At 40.6% G+C, this 27,639-nt stretch overlaps 1 protein-coding gene across 1 annotated transcript; it reads left to right on the forward strand.

Annotated features, from left to right (window-relative positions):
- The first annotated feature begins 6,763 nt into the window (after nucleotides 1-6,763).
- On the forward strand, nucleotides 6,764-27,028 carry LOC106607400 (inhibitory synaptic factor 2A-like). Its single transcript, XM_082965963.1, has 2 exons — nucleotides 6,764-8,021; nucleotides 26,845-27,028. Exons 1-2 carry the CDS (start codon nucleotides 6,841-6,843, stop codon nucleotides 27,026-27,028), a joined length of 1,365 nt encoding a protein of 454 aa, XP_082822089.1. The 5' UTR covers nucleotides 6,764-6,840.
- Nucleotides 27,029-27,639: the final 611 nt, after the last annotated feature.

Below are 27,639 nucleotides of genomic sequence, written 5' to 3' on the forward strand. Positions count from 1 at the left end.
CATGAGCGATGGATGTGTTCCTCAAGGCTTCATGTGACGAGGAGACGAGGATCCCACCTGGGACTCGCAACTTATCATGAGTAATGACGTGTGATCTTGATGCTCCCGGCAGAGCACTGCATCACATAGAGGGCAGATCAGATTTTCTCTCTCTCCTCTCTCTGTCTATTAAATACTGTTTCATAGTCATCCCACCCTTCTCTCTCTATAGCCCCGTTTATACCTGGTGCTAACATGCGTCCTTTGTCCTGATCTTGTCCACATTCTGATTGTGCCCAAATTTTTGGGCAGGTGTAGATGATTAAAAGACGCATTGTGATCTGATTGTGATGAGATCTTCCTGACCACCTCCGGAGGTAATCAGGGATCCAATATATCCAGATATTGATCAAGTGTAAACAAAGCTGGATGGTCAAGCCATTTAAATCATTATGCAAGCCTCTAAATTAATTGGCAGGTAGCACCACTGATGTATTGCATCAATAATTGTCAATAATTCATATTTTTTTCAAAATAATTACAGGGATGCAACAGGAAATCTGGCCACAATGCAGACATAGTGGATGGATAAGAGACACATTTTAATACCATGTGTTGATGTGACACTGATTGGATCATATTGATTAGATCACGAAATCCACATTAGCACAAGGTGCAAACGAAGCTTCTGAAACCAGTTCAGAGAGTTTGTTCTCCCCCTGCCTCATTTCAAACCCATCTCTGTCTCTACAGAAACCTCTATCTTAGAAACCAGCTTATGGTGTGCCCAAACCATCTTCTATCCTAGGCCCCCACCTCTGTCCACATCAGTCTAATCAAATATTGTATTCTCCCTCGCCTCTGTTTATGAGAAACCAACCACTTAGTTCCTTCATCCTTTTCTGTTGTTGGAACAATTCAAATTATCTTACTCTTTCTTTGAAACATCAGCAGCCATACCCTCGTCAGTGAGTGAGTAAAAAGGGTGGCTCACAGTAACCTGTAAATATGGTACAATTGGGCAAGGAACAGCTACTGTAAGGCATGGGAACATAAACCAATCTGCCATCTCACTCTCCCCTGCTTCCGGGAAACACCCCTCAGTTCCTCACAGCTCTCCCTTGTAACCATGTCAATGCGTCAGGTATAATGCACTTCTCCTTGTCATGGCGATGCTAAACTTACTCTTCGGAAGATCCATTTCATAGCACTGGCTTTCAGTGAGCAGATGAGGAAATTGAGGCCTTTTTAAAAGCTTCCCTACTCCTCTGTAAAAGAAAGTGCTTGTGCAGTGATGAATCTTTTAAGCCAATGCCATAAAGCACACTGTCTCAGGTGTATCCTGCAGCCCAGCAAGTTACTAAGAATTCACCAGACAGACAGAACCGAGATATGAGGATGTGCATTACTGGGGGATACCTAGCCAATAACTTGGGGGGAGTGTCAAAAAATATATAGTAAGTACCACACATATACTACAGTGTGTAGTATAGTATTCTACAGTATACAAAAAAAGAATATAGCAAGTACTAAACATGATCGAGGGATACTGCAGTGTGGAGTATAGTATTCTACAGTATACTACAATTTGCTACAGAATTCTATAGTAAGTACTATAATATTCTATAGTAAACTGTAGTATTTCTTCATGTGGGGAAGGCCAGTATGATAATGATGAGAAAACCAATTCTTACAGATGTCCCCACATCACTCACATTATTCTCAAATCACATATTGTGCAATGGATGGCGAATTGCTTCTGATTAGGTAAACTTGCATGATCAAACAGTAGATACAAAGTACCCAACAAAGAGTTATGGCCCCTCCTCTTTTGGCATCCTAGATGGGCTTAAAAAAGGGTGCCAATATGCTATGCAACACACACATCTGGCGTGTGTCCTCAGATATTCCCAATTATAAACTGGGTGGTTCGAGCCCTGAATGCTGATTGGCTGAAAGCCGTGGTACTGTATATCAGACCGTATACCAAGGGTGGACAACATTTTTATTTTTACTGCTCTAATTACATTGGTAACCAGTTTATAATAACAATAAGGTACCTCGGGGGTTTGTGGTATATGGCCAATATACCTCAACTAAGTGCTATATCCAGGCACTCTGCGATGCGTCATGCGTAAGAACAGCCCTTAGCTGTGGTATATTGGCCTTATACCACACCATCTCAGGCCTTTTTTCTTAATTATCTCTCTCTGTATAATGGGTTTTTCCAAGATGGTGTCATGGGGGAATTGGTGTGTTGGGGCAGTCAAGGCTCCTCAGAGGAGCAAGGGGAGGACCATCCTCCTCAGTGAATCAAATAAATAAATAGTGAAACATTAAAAAAGTTCTATTTTTTTGATAATATTGAGAAACACCCTAAGTTTACAAGTAGCTTTTCCTTTTACCATTTAATTACCTGTGCCATATCATATTCTGCGATTAGGTTCTTCAATAGATAATGCTAATGATCTTTAATCCACAAATAGAGTTGTGAAGTACTGTATGTTATATAAATGAACTTTGTTGTGAAAATAACACTTTCATGGTGCTGTGAGCAGTGCTCTGACTGTGCCATACACACTCAGTAAAAAGGGTATGGTTAGAGTACAGTATTGTTCCCTGGGGTACAAAAAGATCGAAATACACATAACGTACCGTCAGAGGTACACATAATGATCTCACATGGTACTGTTTGGTTCCTTTAAGGGTACATGTGTGACAGTGGAGGCTCCTCAGAGCGGGAAGGGGAGGACCATCCTCCTCAGTGAATTTCATAAAAATAGAAATAGCGAAACATTAGAAAAGTTATTCCTTTTGAGATACAACTGTACTAAATATATTCATGTTACCAAAACATTGATTTTAAACACACTGTTTTTCAATGAAGGTCTACAGTAGCCTCAACAGCACTCTGTAGGGTAGCACCATGGTGTAGCCGTAGGACAGCTAGCTTCCGTCCTCCTGTGGGTACATTGATTTCAATACAAAAACCTAGGAGCCTCAGGATCACCCCCTTCCATAGACTTACACAGTAATTATGACAACTTCTGGAGGATGTCCTCCAACCTATCAGAGCTCTTGCAGCATGAACTAACATGTTGTCCACCTAATCAAAGTATCAGAGAATGAATATAGGACTGAAAGCATAAGCTACAGCTAGCTAGCACTGCAGTGCATAAAATGTGGTGAGTAGTTGACTCAAAGAGAGAGAAAGACAATAGATTTCTTAAAAAATGAAAGAGAAGCGAGAGAGAGAGAGAGAGAGGAGGGCGTTAAAGAGAGAGCTATCTATAAGTCTATATTTTTACTTTAACTTTCACTTACTTAGCTGGTGAATGCAGCTAGCTTGTTTAGCGTACTCAAACACCCGGCTTAAACAGAGAGGGATACTATGTTAGCTAGCTGGCTATGGCTATCCAACACTGGCACTCTTCCAAGTCAAAGTACATTTTTGGTTGAATTAATTTATTGCCACCGGGGCCCGCCGGTGTAACTGCTAAGCTGCTTTGTCACAACGATGTAGGCTGTGTGTAGTGGTTAATGGTTATGATACAAAGGTTTGGCTTGGAAAGGTTTTTTCGCCTGGCCACAGACAACTGATGTGTTGTGCACTGAAGACCACAAGCAAAGGGAAAAGGTGAGAGAAGGAGAGCATGCAGATGTAAGAAGGATTTATACAACGAGCAAAGGGATCATACTGTTTGTATGTGGCTGCTATGAAAGTGAACTGTTTTGCGTGTATTCATTCTGCCAATTCTATTGAAAAACGTTTCTTATAAGGAAGCAAGCGGAATATAACGGGGATAAACTTACCTGAATTTGTCCAATAAAAACTCTTCTTTGCAACTGTTGGACTAATGATTACACTATAGATCAGCTACATGTAGGCAAGAGTGTGCAAGATGGTATTGAATCTGTCACTGTCACTTTGACCTAAAAAAAAAAACATCTCAACCTGTGCACCTACGCTGTAAACTTTCAATCATGGGCTAGGTTGTAGCAACGATGGGTATAGGGAAACTGTGAGTATAATGTACTAGACTAAACCTATCAATGTTACATTGAGCTGGGTGAATGGAATATGAATGACAGCCATCCAATATGCTTAAACAGCACCAACCGCCACTGTGTTGGGGAATTAGTATATGGTGTCACAACATAAATATTATGGATTGTTATGATATGATGCACTGAGAGAACATGCCTTGGCAGCAGATAGACAGCAAACTGCAAGTGAAATATGGTTTTCCATTCACTGATGATATGCATCACGTGTGCTGTGTCAAGGTCAATGCCATTGATAGTGCTCCTATCAATGCCTCTGTAATACCATTACTATACCATTTATGAGAGTGGATAGGCTGCATTTTAATTCTACAAACACGCCTTATCAGGAGAGCATGTCAATCACTACACCTCAAGAGAACCTCTCTAGAAGCATGTTCACATGCTGGAGCTGGAGGCAGAGCTGAATATCATAAGTCAGCAATGTTATAGATTTGCTAGCAGGGATAGTAATACACACATATATATATATATATATATAACCAGCCAGCTCAGTCCTATGTCCAAAGAACTGACAGAAAACACTAGATAATTATGGCGATGACCACGCAATCATAGCATCTGATGTGGAGTTTTCTATCTAACATTTTTGTATGAAGAACTGAAGGGCAAATATAACAGACAGCATGGTCTGCCAGAGTTCATAAGGAGATTTAAGAGGATTACTTTTGCAATTTTACATTCAATGCATTATTCATAATCTCCTGGATGGTTGGGGCCAAACCAGGGAAGGACCTCTGGTCATTAGCAACGATAGGTAGCCCTGGGAAGTAGGGAGTGTGTAGGAAGAGGAAAAGTAACTGGTTATTCAGAGGAGCTGTGGCAGTGACACATACTCAGTTGTCTTTAATATTATCATATGACACTCCAGGTTTGCTCAAGAGCCTTGAGGGAATAAGGATTTTTTAAATATACAGTATATATTCTCTATGTGTGAATTAGCATTTAGCTTCTTTACATGCTTTGGCTTGTGTCTAAATATAAAGTAAGGACGACTTGAGAGGACTTTGAATGAATGTAGATACAATTTCAATGGTTTGAGAATAAAATATCTAAAAAGGCTTCCCTTTCATCTGTAGTCTGAGATACAAAAAAGGTCATAATGTCTAGGCCACAAGGTGAAACAGCTGGCACGATTCCCAATGCATTCAGTTGGCCCTTTTATCAGCCCTTGTCCAATGCTATCTTAATATTGTGTGAGTGAGAGGACCTCTCTGACTGAATACTAACAGACTCTCTTTAAAACGTTGGTAATGGGGCTTCCTTTCTTCCTTCTTTTATTCAGGTGACATTAGGGGTAGTGTGGTAGAATCAGTGCTCATATATTGCCCACATGGACAGAAGGAAATGCTAAGGCTAATACAGGCTCTTGGATAACTCCGAAATATTAATGACTTACATATGATTTTTCTACATAACTTCATAACCTCATTACAGTCTGTTTCATTATGAGCATATTGTGCGGGGTAGTGCTTTGGACTTTGGACTTATAAGGAGTTTGAGATGAAAAAACAGTATGTCACCAAGCATATTGATGGATTGACTACGTCTCAAAATGATTGAACGTGATTGCTTTCAGAGAAGTGACTGCCATGAAGGGCCTGCATTTGTGTAGTAACAAATGATGCATTTAGGTTTATTTATCACATAGTGTCTCATCGTATAAAGATGATGAACTAGCTCAGCTCTGATATTTCCTTTTAATGCAATTTCATTCCCTAAAACTGCTTTCCATGTTAGTCCGTTGGTAATCAAATCTATTACAAATCTCGTCCATTATTCCAATGATACAAAGTCAAACATTATTCAATGCAATACAGCCCCTTAAATACGACAGCTCTGAATGTGGAATATCTATAGAAATCTTTATTTGACATAAGAAAAATAACATAAAATAAGTCTGTGTCTGTGTGTGTCTCATCTGTGACATAAATTGTGATCTCATATAAATACATCTCTGGGCCCGGTTGCATAAAACATTTTAAGTTATCTTTTCCCTTAAAGTTTCATTAACTTTAAGTCAGTTGCACAAAACATTTTAAGGTGAATTCCCCCCTTAAATTAAGTGGCAAAGTTAAGGATCCCCATGATGTACCTTAACTGCTTCATTCAGTATCGATTTCAATGTAAACATCATTTGTGGAGTTGAATGTCGCTTTCATCTGCCCTGGTTACAAAAGGAAAACATTAACCAGCTAGCTACTTACCTAAACAATGGAAGGTGCACAAACCATGGCTACAAAGCTAGCTGGCTAGTTAGCTATCTACTCTGTAAGCTAGCTTGATGTGCTAGAAAGAAATAGAAACAAGTTGAGAAAAAAGTAAGTACAATAAACTTGGTCTATTATCTTCTGAAGCAATTTAATTATCCTGTCTTGATTGTTGAAGTTCTGTTTTGCTATCTCACAAAATACATGTAATCTCTTTGAGGAAACATTTAGTCAGTGAATCAGGCTGTCTCCATGGTAACCAGATACTCTTTCAGCCGTACATGCCTTCAAACTACAGTAAAACCCCTTAAGTATGCTCTTACCTAAGGGAATATTTAGGGGATCTATTTAACACCCTTAAACAATTATCTTAGATAAGGGACAATTATTCCTTAAGGTGAACCCTTAAGGAAAACACTTAAGATAGTTTATGCAACCGGGCCCGGACAGTCTAGATGTTAGTTGCTCAGTAACAGAACAAAAAAAAAAAAAAAAAACGATATGTTGCCTAAAGTAAATGTACTGTGATTAAACCCCAACATAATATGACATACACTGTATATTTCTCTCCCTTCTCCCAGAAACCATGGTGAGCAAGGAGAGCAGCAGGGTCGTGCTCTCCAACTCAGAGTCAGATTCAGAGACAGGCCCGTCACATAGCTTGGAGGCACAATACGGTCCTGATGGCAAACAGCAGGTGAAGAAGAGGAACAAAGCCTTACAAGTCCGCTTCAAGGACATCTGTGACGCCCAGAACGAGCAGCGGGCAGGGGGGCGAGGAGCAAGGTCCATTTCCTGTAAAGTGGCATACAGGAAGTACATGGCGATGCCTGCGCGGCGCTCCATCCCCAATGTGACTAAGAGCACGGGTGTCCAGACGTCACCAGACCTTACGAAACACTACCAGACTTTCCCCTTTGAGCGAAAGAAAGGACACACGATCAAACACACGGCCTTGGTGGAGGACTACAAGGGTCAAAACAATGGGTTTTTGAGTGATTTGAAAGGTCAGGAGGAGGCCGTGAGTTTAGAGGAGTGCTCGTCATCTCAGTGTGCAGGGAAGCATGTGCGGCAGACGCAGGCACTGCTCCACCACAGGGACGACAGCAGTGGCACAGAGGATCTGTTATCTGGTGCCAACTGCGTAGACGGGCGTGCGTGCCCGGACCCCTCTCTCCTCACAAAGGACACAGAGTGCTTTGCAAATGACCCAACTCCCATGGGAGAGCCGGAGAACCAGGCTTCTGGCGTGAGGACCAAACACAAAGTATTATCCAAAGTGGACACGACGGGTGCCAACCCTTCCGCCAAACGCCAGTTGGCAAACTGCGAGGAACCCTTACAGGACACAAGATCAAAGGTCACAAGTCCTGTTGCCTGGAACTCCCTGACGCAAGTGGAGAGTCTAGGCCTAGGGAGTCCGTCGGTGCACCACAAACGCAAGAATGCCATGCAGCCCAATAGACAACAGTCTCAGACACTGCCCCACCCCCACAGTGCTGGCTGCTCTGTGGTCAAGGTAAAGGCACATCAGTACCAATCAGGGACTTTACCAGCCCCAAGGAAAACACAGCCAGGCCTGGAGGACCAGGCTTGCCCCCCAGGACGGCAGGGTGCCTGTCAGCAGATAGTGCCCTTACCTGGGAATGGGGATATTAAGGGAAAGCTCCAGGCCATGGAAAACCTCATCAGCTCCAGTCAGGAGACCATCAAAGTTTTACTCGGGGTCATCCAAGAGCTGGAGAAGGGCGAGGCTCAAAGAGAAGGGTGAGTTGAACCATCCAACATGCATCAAATGTGTCTAAATTCCTCAAGGTGGGAGTTTGACTCTAGTTCTTACTTCACAGGAGGGTGGTTTGGAAATTAAATATATAGATTTTTAAAGATTTTTTTTGCGGAATTGCCTTCTTGAACATATGAACTTTCATGTGCCTTGATTACAAACTAGTATGTTATCTGTAAATATAGATAAAAATGTTAAATTACAAGCCTAGTTTAGCCAAGGAGAAAGCACTGAGCTATATAGGGAGAAAGACAGGATCCGTCCTGGTTAGTCATGATTGGCTGAGATAATGGAGGGGCTGAAGATGCCAAGAGATCCTGATTGAGTCCTGATTGGTCTGTCATGTCACAGGCGTCTGTCAATAACAGAAGGGGGGTTACATGGTCAGTTTATAGATAATCTTGGCTATCACAGATTTTTGGAAAGATATACAGATGAAGTCGGAAGTTTACATACACCTTAGCCAACTACATTTAAACTCCGTTTTTCACAATTCCTGACATTTAATCCTAGTAAAAATTCCCTGTCTTAGGTCAGTTGGGAACCCCACTTTATTTTTAAGATTGTGAAATGTCAGAATAATAGTAATCAAATCAAATCAAATCAAATTTATTTTTATATAGCCCTTCGTACATCAGCTGATATTCTCAAAGTGCTGTACAGAAACCCAGCCTAAAACCCCAAACAGCAAGCAAAGCATGTGAAAGAAGCACGGTGGCTAGGAAAAACTCCCTAGGAAAAACTCCCTAGAAAGAGAATGATTAGTAGTAGAGAGAATGATTTATTTCGGCTTTTATTTCTTTCATCACATTCCCAGTGGGTCAGAGTTTTACATACGCTCAATTAGTACTTGGTAGCATTGCCTTTAAATTGTTTAACTTGGGTAAAACGTTTTGGGTAGCCTTACACTTGCTTCCAACAATAAGTTGGGTGAATTTTGGCCCATTCCTCCTGACAGAGCTGGTGTAACTGAGTCAGGTTTGTAGGCCTCCTTGCTCGCACAAGCTTTTTCAGTTCTGCCCACAAATTTTCTATAGGATTGAAGTCAGGGCTTTGTAATGGCCACTCCAATACCTTGACTTTGTTGTCCTTAAGCCATTTTGCAAAACTTTGGAAGTATGATGGGGTCATTGTCCATTTGGAAGACCCATTTGCGACCAAGCTTTAACTTCCTGACTGATGTCTTGAGATGTTGCTTCAATATATCCACGTAATTTTTCTACCTCATGATGCCATCTACTTTGTGAAGTGCTCCAGTCCCTCCTGCAGCAAAGCACCGACACAACATGATGCTTCCACCCCCGTCCTTCACGGTTGGGATGGTGTTCTTCGACTTGCAAGCCTCCCCCTTTTCCCTCCAAACATAACGATTGTCATTATTGCCAAACAGTTCTATTTTTGTTTCATCAGACAAGAGGACATTTCTCCAAAAAGTACGATCTTTGTCCCCATGTGCAGTTGCAAACCGTAGTCTGGCATTTTTATGGTGGTTTTGGAGCAGTGGCTTTTTCCTTGCTGAGCGGCCTTTCAGGTTATGTTGATATAGGACTCGTTTTGCTGTGCATATAGATACGTTTGAACCTCTTTCCTCCAACATCTTCACAAGGTCCTTTGTTGTTGTTCTGGGATTGATTTGCACTTTTCGCACCAAAGTACGTTCATCTCTAGGAGACAGAATGTGTCTCCATCCTGAGCGGTATGACGGCTGCGTGGTCCCATGGTGTTTATACTTGGGTACTATTGTTTGTACAGATGAACGTGGTACCTTCAGGCATTTGGAAATTTCTCTCAAGGATGAGGTCTTGGCTGATTTCTTTTGATTTTCCCATGATGTCAAGCAAAGAGGCACTGAGTTTGAAGGTAGGCCTTGAAATACATCCACTGGTACACCTCCAATTGACTAAAATGGTGTCACTTAACCTATCAGAAACTTCTAAAGTCATGACATAATTTTCTGGAATTTTCTGTTTTAAAGGCACAGTCAACTTAGTGTCTGTAAACTTCTGGCCCACTGGAATTGTGATACAGTGAATTATAAGTGAAATAATCTGTCTGTAAACAATTGTTGGAAAAATTACTTCTGTCATACACAAAGTAGATGTCCTAAACGACTTGCCAAAACTCTAGTTTGTTAACATGAAAATTGTGGAGTGGTTGAAAAACGAGTTTTAATGACTCCAACCTAAGTGTATGTAAACTTCCGACTTCAACTGTAGCTATGGAAAAAGTGTTGCTACATCTCTCAACAACATTGCTGCCCTGAATTTAGCTGGTGCTATAGACAAAGCTCAGTTGTGAGATATTACTTTCTGGAGTACAATTCCATGCTGACTCGTGTCTTTACATGTCAATTCTTGAAGAGATGGGTGGCGCTAAGAGGGTGTGAACGATTCTGAATGGCCGCAGTGAACATACTGTACTAGCAATATGCTGGCTACTGTTGATAGTCTGCTAAAAGAAAGAAACAAAAAAGACACCTCGTCTTGGCATTCGTCTTGGCTAGCCTACTGTAGCCACGTTGATATTTGTTTTGTCTTAAAGGGTCAGCGAGCTACGTTCAAAGTAAAACATCAGCTGTACGTTCAAATAAAAATGAATTAATTAATAGAATGAATTAATACAATGCAATTCTAAAGAATAGAGTAATGGGCTCCAATGCATTTCAAAACATCACTATGACAAGCATCTCTCCACACCCGCAATAACATCTGCTAAATATGTGTATGTAACCAATACAATTTGATTTGATGTCCCAACCAGTAGAAATTCTGTCTGGGCCAGTAGATTTTTGGCCAACTGAGAAAAAAAGTCAACGTTGGACCCTGGTTTTATAAACTGTAAAGAACAGTTTGTCAAAAAAAATTACAATAATCCTAGGATCCTGTAACCAGTCACATATGGAATTTACATAACTGACATACTCAAGTGAGCACATACATTGTGTGTGTGTGGTTCAGCCATCACTGAGATTTGATGTTCTTGGTAGTCCTGCAGCCCTTCAAACTGCTGTGGTCTAACAGTATGTGTAAGGTAAATTGAGCTTGTGAATACATACATCAAGGCTATCTGTGTCATCTCATTCCAATAGCAAGGAAGTAAGTGGTCTCTGATTGTATTGTAGATATCATTAAGTATATTTGCTCAGTTGTACAGAGGTACTAACAAGTGCATAAAGTTTATGTGCCAACTCCAAAAGGCCAAACCTCTTCAGCATTAGACTGAATGCAGATGGCTGTCTGCTCTGCTCCATCACTAAAATCCAGAGTGGCACAAAGCAAATTGCATTAAGCCTTCGCCATAGCCACCAGAGAACACGGTACTCCTGATGTCGCTCCTTGAAGCCTAGTTTAAAAGGACCAATTATCAACGCATCATAAAGCACTGGCTTTCATCTCCTCTGAAGTTTGGGCTCATATGGCCCTTTAGTATGTTTCACCCATATTATTAGAGCCTGCTAGTCACCACAAGGCCCCAGCATCTCAGCTCCCTCCCCACCTTCTCGCTCCCTGCCAAGCCATTCTAAAGCTGTCTGTCTTCAAAGTGATGGTCACAGATTTCTGGTGGAACAGAATAGTGTCTGAAAGCCAGTCTTATTCTCACCGGGATAAAGGCATTACGGTATGTGGATGGATTTCTCAGGTGAAAGCTCTGCTTTTAGAGCACACAGTGATGTGGAAGTCAGCGCTATAGGGACGATGAGGATATCTTATTTGCACAGTGAGGACGAGCAAATAACACCGGAGTGAGCCTGTGCCAGCAAACAGTGGCACAGCTTAGAGATGACTTATAGAGTCAGAGCTTAGAGAATGACTTTCCGACACAGTGTCCTCACATGAAGTCATCTGGCCTAACACAACATTGGTACATTGCTAGATTAACTGAAAATACAGTTCAGTAAATACAATTGTAGTTTAGATTTACAGTAGACGAGGTCGTGCTAGAAATGTGATGACCTTGATTATGATGGTAACACTCAAATATCTCAACAAAAAACCTCCCTTCTTTTTGTGTGACTCAAAGAGTTATTGTGTATTCAGGCCCTCAACTCCACATTCAAGAGCAACCTCTAAGGTGACACGGACAGATGAACTTGGTGACCTTGCATTCCCATCAGCAATTTCGATCCATCCAAGACAGATAAGGTCATCCTTATGACATGGTGAGCAGCAGAGTTCAACCCCTCTAGTTCTCATCCATCATCCCCCAGTGACAATAAGCAATTACATGTCCTGGTGGACCCAGTTGCCCCTTCTGCTTTCCAGTTGACCACTCCCTACCAGTGGAGGCTGGTGGGAGGTGCTATAGGAGGACAGGCTCATTGTAATGGTTGGAATGGAATAAATGGAACGGTATCTAACACATCAAACATATGGAAACCACGTTTGACTCCTTTCCTTTCATTCCATTCAAGCCATTACAATGAGCCTGTCCTCCTATAGCTCCTCCCACCAGCCTCCACTGCTCCCTACACATCCTCTGAACAAAATGAATAAGAAATCCCAACACTGCCACCAACGTATGTGACATGATGGACGGGACTGTTGACGCTAGGAGAGTACTGGAGAGATGTATATAGATGCCATCAAATCTCCATGCATGTTCAGTTCACACTTATGTCTGCTTACTGTAAGTATGCCTCTGAGATGCCTCAGGAGCAGAATGTACATACAATTGTGCCGAAGATGGAGGAAGCATAGCAGTCTAAGTAATGACAAGACAATACAGGGCGGAGACTGGGCTTTAGGGCTCTTTGGAATGCCATAAAGAACACAGACAGCATTTGTCATGTTGATTGTCTTTTTCCTCCCTAAATCTCATTATTTTCTGAACACATTCAGTTGGATGGAGCACAGAGAGATCACATATATTGATTTTTATTTAGTATTCATAAACATGGTTAATAATGCATTTGTTCTGTTAGAAAGTCTGGCAAAAAACAATATTATGAAAACCACTTGTATACTGTGTCGTAAGGATAGAGATGAGCATATTACATCTAGTGAGCATGTCTATCACCTGACCAAACCAATCTCACAAAAGACTAGCATTATTAACACAAATCCATGTCAGTTTGAAAAGTAGATAAATGAAAATGAAATAAATGCATCATCCATTCTTTCACCTCTCCCCAGGCTTTCCTACCGAACGGGACAGGACACAGCCAACTGTGACACGTGTCGAAACAGTGCCTGCATCATTTATAGGTGAGTACTTGTTTACAGCTTGTTTACAGCTTGAAAGGTCACTTACACCTGCAATGGCACGACATGGCATGAGAGATGCTTATATGTATGTGTGAGGTGAGGTGAAATACTGTAATGTGGCAAACCAAGTGCTAAGAGTCAATTGAGTAGAATGTGTTTTCCGGTAATGAGTAGAATAGAAAACTTTACAGAACTCAGAGGATATCATTGTTCTCACTGCATGGTATTAATGGTATTACATGAAGTATTAATGGGCATAGCTCGATTGTGAAACAATAATGACAATTGATAGAATACTACTGTCAGAGTGAGATCAATTTATTGAGCACCATCCATGTGAATCTGAGGTGGAAATAGATACTAGGAAATGGTGTGACTGAGATCAATGATAAGTTTACTGAAGGAGAAGAGAACACTCCTATCTGGGTCAGATCAATAGACATCATCAACTCTTATTTCAGAATCTGGTGAGCATTTAAATAGAGGAATGTAGTGAATGTAGAAAGGAATTAACACATACGCTGAATTAGAAGCAGCAAATTGAGTTTAATTTCTAGATACAGGTTGTGCAGATATAACATTGTCATTGTTGAAGGTAATAAAAGAAAGAAAGAAAACTATAGATGTTCTGACTTCTCCACTCGTCTGAGAGATATAAATGATCCTCAGGCAGGTTGCAAATACGTTCACACTGTGACTCCATTTTTCCCAAGAGTCTAATTCCTTCACTGTAACTTTGCCTTCAGAGACAAGAATAAAAACATCCATCTCAGAGATCGACTCCAATTGAAACAATATACAATATTACAGAATATACTGAAGCATCCCATCTGAATCATGGTACTGAGCCTCCAAAGTTTGTCACCATCAAGATGTTAGTTGTTTTTGTACCCTAGTGTGCCAGCAAGCACCTTCCATTCAGCAAGCTGCTTCTCACAGGGGAAAACATCAGATAGCGGGGTTTGTGATGTCACTGAGTCGCAAATAAACACCATAACAGGGACTGCTATAGCAGAGATCTAAATTAAAAAAGTGAACCAATTTCAACAAATATTTTCATGTCCATTTTTTGCACTCATTATCATCATCTTAGTAAACAACTCATGCTTAAGTACATCCACTTTATCCAATGACAAAACAGCATGCATTTGTTTTACTTTGGCGAAGAGAACTTCTAAATAATTTGACCAGGTATAGACTCTAGTCTAGTCCCCAATTACTGGAGTTGATATTAGATGTTACATAAGGTTTCTAATGCTAACAGAGTGACCTGAACACTGACTGGTTATCATCTAGTTGTCCTCTCAACAGGAAGCTTCTTACCGGGACTAATGACTGGAACATGACCCAGGTTATCACTCAACCAACTAGAATGTATATCAATAGTAATGGTTCTGTGACACCCACTTACAGTTGAAGTCGGAAGTTTACATACACTTAGGTTGGAGTCATTAAAACTCGTTTTTCAACCACTCCGCAAGTTTCATGTTAACAAGCTATGGTTTTGGCAAGTCGGTTAGGACATCTACTTTGTGCATGACACAAGTCATTTTTCCAACAATTGTTTACAGACAGATTATTTCACTTATAATTCACTGTATCACAATAACAGTGGGTCAGAAGTTTACATACACTAAGTTGACTGTGCCTTTAAACAGCTTGGAAAATTCCTGAACATGATGTCATGGCTTTAGAAGCTTCTGATAGGCGGCTAATTGACGTCATTTGAGTCAACTGGAGGTGCACCTGTGGATGTATTTCAAGGCCTACCTTCAAACTCAGTGTCTCTTTGCTTGACATCATGGGAAAATCAAAAGAAATCAGCCAAGACCTCAGAAAAAAGATTGTAGACCTCCATAAGTCTGGTTCATCCTTGGGAGCAATTTCCAAACGGCTGAAGGTACCACGTTAATCTGTACAAACAATAGTACCCAAGTATAAACACCATGGGACCACGCAGCCGTCATACCGCTCAGGAAGGAGACGCATTCTGTCTCCTAGAGATGAACGTACTTTGGTGCAAAAAGTGCAAAACAATCCCAGAACAACAGCAAAGGACCTTGTGAGGACGCTAGAGGAAACAGGTACAAAAGTATCTATATCCACAGTAAAACGAGTCCTATATCGACATAACCTGAAAGGCCGCTCAGCAAGGAAGAAGTCACTGCTCCAAAACTGCCATAAAAAGCCAGACTACGGTTTGCAACTGCACATTGGGACAAAGATCGTACTTTTTGGAGAAATGTCCTCTTGTCTGATGAAACAAAAATAGAACTGTTTGGCCATAATGACCATCGTTATGTTTGGATGAAAAAGGGGGAGGCTTGCAAGCCGAAGAACACCATCCCAACCGTGAAATACGGGGTGGCAGCATCATCTTGTGGGGGTGCTTTGCTGCAGGAGGGACTGGTGCACTTCACAAAATAGATGGCATCATGAGGTAGAAAAATTACGTGGATATATTGAAGCAACATCTCAAGACATCAGTCAGGAAGTTAAAGCTTGGTCGCAAATGGGTCTTCCAAATGGACAATGACCCCAAGCATACTTCCAAAGTTGTGTCAAAATGGCAGAGGACAACAAAGTTAAGGTATTGGAGTGGCCATCACAAAGCCCTGACCTCAGTCCTATAGAAAATTTGTGGGCAGAACTGAAAAGGTGTGTGCGAGCAAGGAGGCCTACAAACCTGACTCAGTTACACCAGCTCTGTCGGGAGGAATGGGTCAAAATTCACCCAACTTATTGTTGGAAGCTTGTGGAAGGCTCCCCGAAATGTTTGACCCAAGTTAAACAATTTAAAGGCAATGCTACCAAGTACTAATTGAGTGTATGTCAACTTTTGACCCACTAGGAATGTGATGAAAGAAATAAAAGCTGAATTAAATCATTCTCTCTACTATTATTGTGACATTTCACATTCTTAAAATAAAGTGATGATCCTAACTGACTTAAGACAGGGACTTTTTACTAGGATTAAATGTCAGGAATTGTGAAAAACTGAGTTTAAATGTATTTGGCTAAGGTGTATGTAAACTTACGACTTCAACTGTATATTGATCATATATTTACTAATGCTGCAGAGTTTTGTTCCAAAGCAATATCAGTTCCCATTGGCTGTAATGACCATAGCATTGTGGCAATAACAAGGAAAGCCAAAGTAAAAAGGGCAGGGCTAAGGTTATTTGTAAGAGATCATACATTATTGTTTTATCAGGAATCGTTTGTTGAAGATATTTATGCCTTTCTGATTTGTATAAATAAGGAGGAGAATCTAGATGCAGCACTTGGAGTATTTGTAAAAATGTTCTTGCCAATTGATGACAAACATGTACCTGTTAAGAAACTAACTGTGAAAACTGTTAGAACCCCCTGGATCAATGATGGATTCAAAAATGGTATTGCTCAAATAAATTATGCAAAAAATGGTGCTCAACATGTCAGGCTGCTCAGCTGATTGGTTGACATACTGTCAATTGAGAAATGTTATGACTAAACGTAATAAAAAATTAAGAAATTATATTCCAATAACAAGATAAATGGCATAAAAAAACTATGGAAAAGACACTAGAGCAGCTTAAGTTATAATTTGGGCAGAAAACCAAATTCATCTCCATTATACATTTAAGTTGATGGGTCGTTAATAACAAACCTTTTGATATAGCAAATCATTTCAATTACTATTTCAATGGTAAAGTCGATAAACTGAGAAATGAAATGACAACATTTGACAGTGAACCATCATATTTGTATATTGAAGCTCTAATATTTAAAAACTTCTTCGGGATCGGTGTCCCTTCCACGGGATGGTTGAGCTAACGTAGAATGGTAGCAGACTGTATTGCCACCACTATTTACCATGTCTTTAAACAAAAGGAGTGTGTGTGTCCACAGGCTTGGAAGGAAGCTAAAGTAATTCCACTGCCTAAAAATAATAAAGCCCCCTTTACTGGGCTCTAACAGCCCAGCAGTCAGTTTGCTGCATGTTCTCCGTAAACTGATGGAGAACAAATACAATTCTGTTTTTCAAAGAACAAGTTAACTACTGACTTTCAGCATGTATATAGTGAAGCACACGCAACTTGTACTGCACTGACTCAAGTGACTCTCAAATTAACAAGATGATAGTTGGATCTGTATTATTAGATTTCAGTGCAGCCTTTCAGTGCAGCCTTAGATGTTATTGACCATAATTTGTTACTGAATAAACAAACTTGTTATGGCTTTACATCACCTGTTATCACATGGTTGGAAAGTTACTTATCCATTAGAACTCAGAGAGTATTCTTCAATGGAAGCTTCTCTAGCATCAGATATGTACAGTACAGTATCCCTCAGGGCAGTTGCCTTGGGTTGTTACACTTCTCTATTTTTTTTTTTACAAATGATTTGCCACTTGTCTTACAAGAAACTATAATGACAATGTATGCTAATGACTGCACACTCTACACAGCTTCATTAAATTGTACCCACAAAACACCAGTCTCAACGGCAACAGTGAAGAGGTGACTCCAGGATGCAGGCCTTCTAGGCGGAGTTGCAAAGAAAAAGCCATATCTCAGACTGGCCAATAAAAATAAAAGATTAAGATGGGCAAATTAACACAGACGCTGGACAAAAGAACTCTGCCTAGAAGGCCAGCATCCCAGAGTCGCCTCTTCACTGTTGATGTTGAGACTAGTGTTTTGCGGGTACTATTTAATGAAGCTGTCAGTTGAGGACTTGTGAGGCGTCTATTTCTCAAACTAGACACTCTAATGTACTTGTCCTCTTGCTCAGTTGTGCACCGGGGCCTCCCACTTCTCTTTCTATTCTGGTTAGTGCCAGTTTGTGCTATTCTGTAAAGGGAGTAGTACACAGCGTTGTACGAGATCTTCAGTTTCTTGGTAATTTCTCGCATGGAATAGCCTTCATTTCTCAGAACAAGAATAGACTGACGAGTTTCAGAAGAAAGTTCTTTGTTTCTGACCATTTTGAGCCTGTAATCGAATCCACAAATGCTGATGCTTCAGATACTCACCTAGTCTTTTGCTTTTCTTTCAAAAACTAGGACATTTCTAAGTGACCCCAAACTTTTGAATGGTAGTGAATACTAAATAATATATGTGTGAAATTTGTTTTGAATTAGAATGGACCATTATCATGCACCTGTATCGAAACATTGGCATCAACGCACTTAAAAAGCGAATGGAGGATGCTTTTCCCGTGGTTCATTTTCATGCCAGCCAGGTAGGCTATACTCCTGTTGTAAATATAAGCAATTTGCTTAATATTAGGAAAGTTGAGAAGTAAGTATTGTATGTCTATAGAAAGCTGATGGGATCCTTCTCTGTTTAGTAGACGCCATCACTCTGTTTTCGCGCACAATTGCCTATAGAAATGTTGCTCAACATGAGGTCATTGGCTCTCATGAAGTGTTAGCACTCAATTGTCCCTCTAATCACTCTGACAGCAATACAAATGTAATCAAAAATCTAATCAGAGTACCAGGCATTTAGCAAGTTTGGTAGGCTACTAATGACCAGCATCAGCATCAGACCTTGGAGAAGCCTAATTACTGTGACTAAACGGTCATCTGGAATTTGTAGGCCTTCATGACTCGTGACAGCCGGTGTGGGGTCCCGAGCGCTCTGGAGCAGATTTTCATCAAGGATCTCTCTGTACTTTGCTCCGTTCATCTTTCCCTCGATCCCGACTTGTCTCCCAGTGTCTGCCACTAAAAAACATCCCCACAGCATGATTCTACCACCACCATGCTTCACCGTAGGGATGGTGCCACGGTTCCTCCAGACGTGATACTTGGAATTCAGGCCAAATAGTTTAATCTTGGTTTCATCAGACCAGAGAATCTTGAGTCCTTTAGATGCCTTTTGGACAACTCCAAGCGGGCTGTCATGTGCCTTTCACTGAGGTGAGGCTTACGTCTGGCCACTCTACTGAAAAGGTGTGATTGGTGGAGTGCTGCAGAGAGGGTTGACCTTCTGGAAGGTTCTCCCATCTCCACAGAGGAACTGGAGCTCTTTCAGAGTGATCATTGGGTTCATGGTCACCTCCCTAATCAAGGCCCTTCTCCCTCGATTGCACAGTTTGGCCGGGCGGCCAGCTTTATGAAGAATCTTGGCGGTTCCAAACTTCTTCCATTTAAGAATGATGGAGGCCACTGTCTTCTTGGGGACCTTCAATGCTGCAGAATTGTTTTGGTACCCTTCCTTAGATCTATGCCTCGACACAATCCTGTTTCGGAGCTCTACGGACAATTCCTTCGACCTCATGGCTTGGTTTTTGCTCTGACATGCACTGTCAACTGTGGGACCTTATATAGACAGGTGTGTGCCTTTCCAAATCATGTCCAATTAATTGAATTTACCACATGTGGACTCCAATCAAGTTGTAGAAACATCTCAAGTATGATCAATGGAAACAGGATGCACCTAAATTTAATTTTGTGTCTTATAGCAAAGGGTCTGAATACTTCTGTAAATAAGGTATATGTTTTTTATTTTTATAAATTAGCAAAAATGTCTAAAAACCTGTTTTTTCTCTGTCATTATGTGGTATTCTGTGCAGATTGGTGAGGGCAAAAAATGTATTTAATACATTTTAGAATAAGGCTGTAACGTAACAAAATGTGGAAAAAGTCAAGGGTTCTGAATACTTTCCAAATGCACTGTATATGGACCCCAGGAAGAGTAGCTGCTGCATGTGCAATAGCTCATGGGGATCCTAATAAATTAAACTAGAAGTTAATCTCTATCTTAACCTGAGTTAACCTAATCAGTACCTAATCAATGAATGTTCTTATCCAGTCAAAGCCTCTAATTTTGTTCAGCTGTAAAGAGTCAGTGTGTAGCGGGTCGGACGAAGTCAGGCGCAGGACACAGAACTGAGTAAAAACGCAACTTTACTCGAAATAAACCACCAATAAATTCCACACTGGGAAACACACCAGCTCACAGAAGTACTGACCACTTCACAACGAATAAACACGCACAAAAACCATGGGGAAAACAGAGGTTAAATAATGAACATGTAATTGGGGAATTGAAACCAGGTGTGTAAAACAAAGACAAAACAAAAAGGAAAATGAAAAGTGGATCGGCAATGGCTAGAAGGCCGGTGACGTCGACTGCCGAACGCCGCCCGAGCAAAGAGAGGGACTTCGGCGGAAGTCGTGACATCAGCCCTGTTCTCTTGCGGCGTGCGTAAATAATGCATCATGTAACAGCCATGGTGTCAGAGTAAGGAAATTGACATGCAGGAATGATTAATGTAATGATGTGTTTTTTCTTGCAACGTAGTCTCATGAGCAATATGTTCCATCTTCTTAAGTGATGATCTATAATCTGAGATAACTAATGTGACAAATCACATTTGCTAGTACAGTATCTAACTGAAGACTAGTATGGTATGAAAGAGGATTTGAAATGATTCAATTCCTACCATAAATGCTGCTATGAGTCACATTGCTTCGTGTAGTCTTCCTGATTTACAACCTATGTAATCTAATTAGTTAATGTATGAGCCGTTGTGTGCTAACAAAGTGATTACAGCCGTTGATGTCTCACAATGATTCAATAAGAATGCTCCTTCTTATTTGTGATGCTATGCATTTGGTGTGATATCATTATGGGATTACTTAAAATAAACACAGTTTCCACAGTAATACTAGAATGCATGTCATAACAGGAAAAAACAGAACAGATACAGGATATAGGCTTATACGTGGGTAATACTCTATGTATGTAGGCAGCCTAAAGTCCTTTGGGTATGTGGAGTGTATGTACTAACTAAAAGAACAAACGATGTGTTGAAAAACACTTGTAATTCCGGGAATATAAGAGGGGATAAACATATCTACACACTTTGCTCATTTATTCATGAACCTTGGTTGGAGATATGTAAAGATGTTACATGAATTATGAATAGCTTTGCTTCAGTAGAGGTTGATTGTAAGTGAAAGCCTGAAGTGGTGTTTGATTTAAGTCACAAGGTCACGTGAAAGGAAGCAAATAATATACTGTTTACCAACACTGCAGATGACTTAGAGTACATCACACCATAAACACTATTGGGACAGAGATACATAAATCAAACAAACAAGGACTAAGCTAAACAATATACAGCCAGGAAGGATAAAGGGCAGAGAAGGAAAACTGCTTTGATAGAGACAAAAATATTTGTATCTTTATTAATGCACTGATCAGAGAGACAACAGCTTTACACTGACCCAGGTCTAGAATGCATGATAATTATGCTCAAAACTTGAGATTATCAATAGATAGCTCTCAATCCCTAAAAAGGAAAATACATTTTCCACTGGAAGTGCCAGGATGTAACCTAAACACAGCCGTTCCATGAAAAGTCTATGCAAATGATTCATTTTGTTATTAGAAAAAGGCCTGTGGAATGCATACAAAGGAAATGATTATCATTCCATCTGTGTTCAATAGGTTTTTCAGCTCCTAAATTGTGTGCCTCTGCGTTTTTTTGACTGTCCTTGAATAGGACTTGGGAAATGAAAGCAAGACGACCATCTATCAAGTGCTATCTGTCTCTGCCAGCGAAATGGGCAGTAAATATATCAAAAAACTTTGCAAATGGTCTTAGTTTGTTTTTTTCTCTGCAGTATCCCCTTACTCCATCTTGCTGATTTACAGACTGGATTGAGCGTCACACCCAATCCTCCAATATATATTTTTAAAGTCTACAAGGCGAATGATGATTCTTTCTACGAGTGTTTACCATTTTCTTATATCATTCATTTTATCTACTTCACATGTTACAGTGTATACTTTATGTTTAGCCATTCATTTTTACTATTATTTATTTTCTGGGATTTTTGTTGATTTCTTGAACTGTTACGTTATGACTGTGACTTTCAGCGCTAGCTATGTGAATACAAATAGATATTCAACCTAAAATGGACAAACAGTAGCGGTTTGAGTAGGCCATTCTTTGTTATGACAGGCCTATTCCTGCCAGGGCCTGTGGTGGTGACTCATAGTGCTGATAGGGCAGCCAGCAATAATCACCTTGCTGGGCACACCATTCTTTGCTTCCACTTAATGAGCTGGCCTGGGTACAGTGAGCAGAATTAAAAAGAGCCAAACTAAAAAAAAGTCTGAACCAAAAGGCCAATTATTCCTCAAACTTGGACAGTAACTGCTCATTGCCAAGATTAGCAGCAGCAGAGATGTGGCCTCTAATTCCGAACAGCAAGTCAGTTCCAATATGGCTAATCAATCCAAGTCTTGGGCTCCTGCAGGTGCCTAGTTGAGCTGAGGTAGTCAATCTACAAGCCCTACCCAGAATTCAACTCCCGCCCGACACTCCCAGCCCCTCCCCTTTGTATACTGCAGCATCCAGTGCATCACTGCTACTGATACAAACAGAGCAGAGAGAGGGACAGGGGGGATGGAGAGGGAGGGAGATGAGAGAGAGCATAAATGCCTCACTGCTGTAGTCACATCACATCCCATTGAAAAGCAGGCTGGGGAAACAAATGCAAAAAAACCCTGAGAAAACAGTGGACGTAGAGATTATGGCCCAGAGTGTCTAACCTCTGCTCTATACAGTTCCCAGCCATGCTAATGTCCTTCTGGAGCTTAGGGCTCTATTCAGTCTGTATCACTGAAGTGTTACAGATTGCGCAATAGAAATGTAAAGGTCATTTCTGACTGCACCATGAATGCAGTCGCCGCCAATTCGGCAACATTGCCTTTAAATTTCAATCACGCTGTAACACTGAACTTCCGCGATACGAATTGAATAGATCCCTTAGACTACTTAGTATGGCTCTGCAGTAACATCAACAGTAAACAGTACAGGTTCTTTGCCCATATTCCATGCTAGGGGAGCACAGATGAAAAGCCTGATTTCTGATGCACACCCACACGGATTTGGTTACTAGTTCTAGTTACTAGTTACTAGTTCATAATGCATAACATGGGAACAAGAATCAGGATTCAAAAAGAAGGTGAGGGTTGAATCTTGTTTGCGGAGATTTTTTATAAGGCTAATTTGAGGCTAATAATGACTTCACAAATCAGTGCTAATGCAGTTCCTGCTTGTATGAGTTGGGTTTAATGAAGATGTTATATAATTACTCTTAAGAGCAAGTAGCTAATTAGGTTAGCGTGTATGCCCCCTGCTTTTAGCAAAGATGCAGTAGTTTCATTGGTGTTGAGAGAGCTTGTAGTATCGATGTGTTCAATAAAGTATGTGTCTGTCATTCTGTGTGCACATGACTGTGTTACTGTAAGGCAGTCAACCATTAAATAGAGCTGGACCTTAGCTGACATTTTAACAAAGAAAGTACTATCAAAATGGCACCTTGTCAGTCAAATATTAATATGTTCAGTGGTTCCAAGTGAGTCATTTGTACTGTGGTGATTTAAATAAATAAATGTAGGCAATTGAAGTATATTAGTTAGATTTTTTTATATATTTTTTTTTGGGGGGGGGGGGGGGCTGCACAATTCATGTCGGTAGCCCAGAAGGAAAGACAGATAAGGAGCATTGTATAATATACTGTATTCTGGAGGGGATATGGGAAGGGGAGAAAATATTGAGAACATTTACATCTTCATTTAGCAGATTATCAGAATAAAACCTACAGTAATACTAAAGTAATGTGGTACCAAACCATCAACATTATAGATTTAGAAACCAACCAGAGAAGGAGGACAGTGAGAGCATGTAGGAGACAACATCTGCTATCACCACCCTCCTATGAAGAACAATCATTAAACAATGTTCACTCCACCGGGATCACAGCTAAACAATCAGGCACCAATGATCACACACACAGCTATTCACAGACCGTAGCTAAACAGATGATTAATCTGCTTGTGAATAATTGAAAATGCTATACCCCATCTCTAGCTGTCCCAATCTGTTGGCAATGAGATGATCTGAGATCTGTGGTCTTTGTTTACTTAGTCACCTACTCCCCAGGGCCACCCGCACAGTACAGTGTGCCTCGGGCTCCCTGATGAGCCAATTGTCCACAGCATACAGTAATTGCAGCTCTCTGCCAAGTGATTCATTGCTTAATAAGTGCCAAGACCATTCCATACTGTGCTGCGCTGTTGTGCTTTGTGCTGTTTTCTAGCGAAAGCTTGGCATCAACAAGAGCCCTGAAATGCTGAGCTTTCACAATGGCTCTAGAAATACTGGGTAATAAGAGGACGTCTTCTGTACATATACAAAGCGTGCAACTCATTTCAAAGTTGTGGCAATTCAATCTTGATGGAAGTAAGAAGCAACTGACCGATGTAAAATCTCGACAACCAAAAACAGAGGTACAGTATGTGCTGGCACATACTACGTCATTGAAGTGCTCATCATTTCACAATTCTGTTTTGGGGGAAAAGTTCAAGTATTAACTACCTGTATATATTCAAGATTGTATTTATAGTCACGTTTATATTCCTGTAATCAGACCTTTATTGATTGATTCAATCTTCAGCACCGCCAAATTCTTGTCTGGCACCATGTATCATTTTCTCTGAAGGTTGTCATAGAGTTGAATAACTGACACTTATCTTAAGGGTAAGGACACTTCCTAAGATTCATTCTGTCATTTTTGAGCAGAGCATCTCCTTCAGAAAACTAATTGGACTGCCTGTCATGCCGGTGATTGTGAAAAGGGCTGAACAGGGCATTGTACATCCATCTGTCTGCCTACACTGTGTAAACTTATGTTTGACCTTGGAGGGTGTTAATGTAATTTCAGAAGGTTTGGCTCCTCTTTAACTTCCATCTGTTTGACTGGCAAAAATATGCCACTTCAAATTGTTGTACGCTTTCAATAAAACAATTTATCAATGATAAATAAGGTCAGTCTTAGACAACATTGTGTGATAAGGTTAATGTTACTTGCCTGTTGGAAAACGAAACTTTCTGCTACTGGTACTATTTCTACTGTTGCTTCTAGTACTGTACAACCAAACATTGCAATCTTCAGAGAATGGATATTTTTGATTCAATTGCAGAGGCCTGGAAAATATAATGACTTCGGGGGAAATATTTTTTATCAACATGTATTAAATTGGCAGTCAGGTATGACAGTATGAATCATACTTTACTCATTCCAAAGTAGTATTTTCCATATTTATTACACATGCCAATGATAATACGTAAATAAATAGATTAAGTTAATCAATAGCTATAGATGTAGTACGTCTGGGCCAGCTCGGGTTGTGAATGATTTCATTTGGTTGGGATAAAGCTCTGTGGTTCTCCCAGCAGTTAGAGATTTAGTCTCAGTGCCCGAATGGAATCGGATGATGGCAGCCAGGGATAAAAGCAGAGGATGAGGAAATCAGACATCAGAAATGACCCACATCCCAACTACTAGATGGACATACTGTATCATGTTAGGGAATACCCTTCACTATGCACTGAAACATACAGATGTTCATACTTTTTATATACATTAGTCTGATATCACACCCAGTACACATGGTCTTCCCTGTGGCTCAGTTGGTAGAGCATGGTGTTTGCAACGCCAGGGTTGTGGGTCCAATTCCCACGGGGGGCCAGTACAACAACAAAAAAATGCATGAAATTAAATGAAATGTATGTATTCACTACTGTAAGTCGCTCTGGAAAAGAGCATCTGCTAAATTACTAAAATGTAAATGTAAAATGTAAATTTCAGTGTTAGAGGAAATGATTTGCGGTGCTATGAGAATTATCAGACTGTACTGTGCACTCCCCAAACAATCCATCTGGAGCCTATGGCTAGCGACTGCCCTGGATTATAAACGGACAAATTGAATGCCGGCGAATTGGCAGTACTCCTGAATCATATTATTAACTTAAAATCACTTTTATGGGATCAAAATCCAATGTACCACATTGTGCAGAGTCATGGTTCATATTTGAGCTGCTTCATTCATGTTCAATTTGTGATACCTACAATTAAGACTGGTTTGAATGTTATTCAATCTCTTAAATCCTGGTACTCTAAAAGCTAAAACGAAAAAGGATTGAACCATCTTTCCACAGTAGCTTCAAATTCTAGTATTTTCCGTCTCTAAGAGAAGGAAAATATCACAGAACATTGTGGCACCTTAATTGGGGAGTATGAGGACACCTGCTGAACATCTCATTCCAAAATCATTGGCATTAATATGGAGTTGGTCCTGCCTTTAATGCTATAACAGCCTACACTCTTCTGGGAAGGCTTTCCATTAGATGCTGGAACATTGCTGCGGGGACTTGCTTCCATTCAGCCACAAGAGCATTAGTGAGGTCGGGCACTGATGTTGGGTGTTTAGGCCTGGCTCACAGTCGGCATTCCAATTCATCCCAAAGGTGTTTGATGGGGTTGAGGTCAGGGCTCTGTGCAGGCCAGTCAAGTTCTTCCCACCTATCTCAACAAACCATTTCTGTGTGGATCTTGCTTTGTGCACAGGGCCATTGTCATGCTGAAACAGGAAAGGACCTTCTCCAAACAGGAAAGGACCTTCCGCAAACTGTTGCCACAAAGTTGGAAGCACAGAATTGTCCAGAACATCATTGTATGCTATAATTTAAGATTGTGTTTTATTATATGTTATTGTGTTAACTCAATGTGATTGTGTTGTTTGTGTTGCAGTGTGGAGCTGGACTTCAAGCAGCAGGAGGACAAGTTACAGCCCCTGATTAAGAGACTGTGCCCCTTGGACAACTCTCAATACCCTGCTCTGCCTTACCCCCATGAGGTGTTCACCTCAACCCCCAAACGCAAGTCCAAGACAGAGTCCAAAAAGCATGGTCGCTGGAAACTCTGGTTCCTTTAACTTAGGGAAGACCTTGGCTTTTGGAATGGCCCTTTGGATCTGTTTTTACACATCTACTATCTTCCCTCAAAGGGATCTATCACAACAGTAGATGTTCTGCTCCAGGAAATGGATGATCAGATAACAGTAAATCATCTAAATCAGGATTCTAAGTTGGAACTGCACTAGAAATCAATGGGGGATTTTTTTTAAACAATCTTAGCTCATGGAGGTTTAGAGTCTGCCAAGCCTTCAGTTTTTGGTTCAAAACTGGAGAAGGTCAATTTATACCCTGACTAAAGGTTAGCAGAACTACATAGTGAGACTGGATATATTTTTGTCATCATGAAATGTAGCCCAAAATATGAAGATGGATATTATTTATTTACTCGGCAAATGTTTCTCTCACTTTTTTAAAATTATTTCCAATGGCACACCTTTTTGGTCTCTGCTTGACCAGAAGAGGAATCACCATGTGGAAGGCCTGTTTCTCTGAAAAGCTACTTTAATCATACATCAGCCTGTTGGAAAAGCACAAACATTTGGAGGCTGAGAACATCATGGAAGAAGAAGTTATATACAGTACATTACACTATATTAGTGAACCGACTCTACATGAACCCTTCTTGCCT

This window comes from Salmo salar, chromosome 01 (genome assembly GCF_965601325.2).
Source record: "Salmo salar chromosome 01, fSalSal1, whole genome shotgun sequence".
Taxonomy (NCBI): domain Eukaryota; kingdom Metazoa; phylum Chordata; class Actinopteri; order Salmoniformes; family Salmonidae; genus Salmo; species Salmo salar.

What these genes read in the sequence shown, in the direction of transcription:
- LOC106607400 (XM_082965963.1), top strand. Translation starts at nt 6,841, where the DNA reads ATGGTGAGCAAGGAGAGCAGCAGGGTCGTGCTCTCCAACTCAGAGTCA. An exon ending in GGCGAGGCTCAAAGAGAAGG is followed by an intron (nt 8,022 to 26,844) that starts GTGAGTTGAACC and finishes TTTGTGTTGCAG; the next exon opens with TGTGGAGCTGGACTTCAAGC.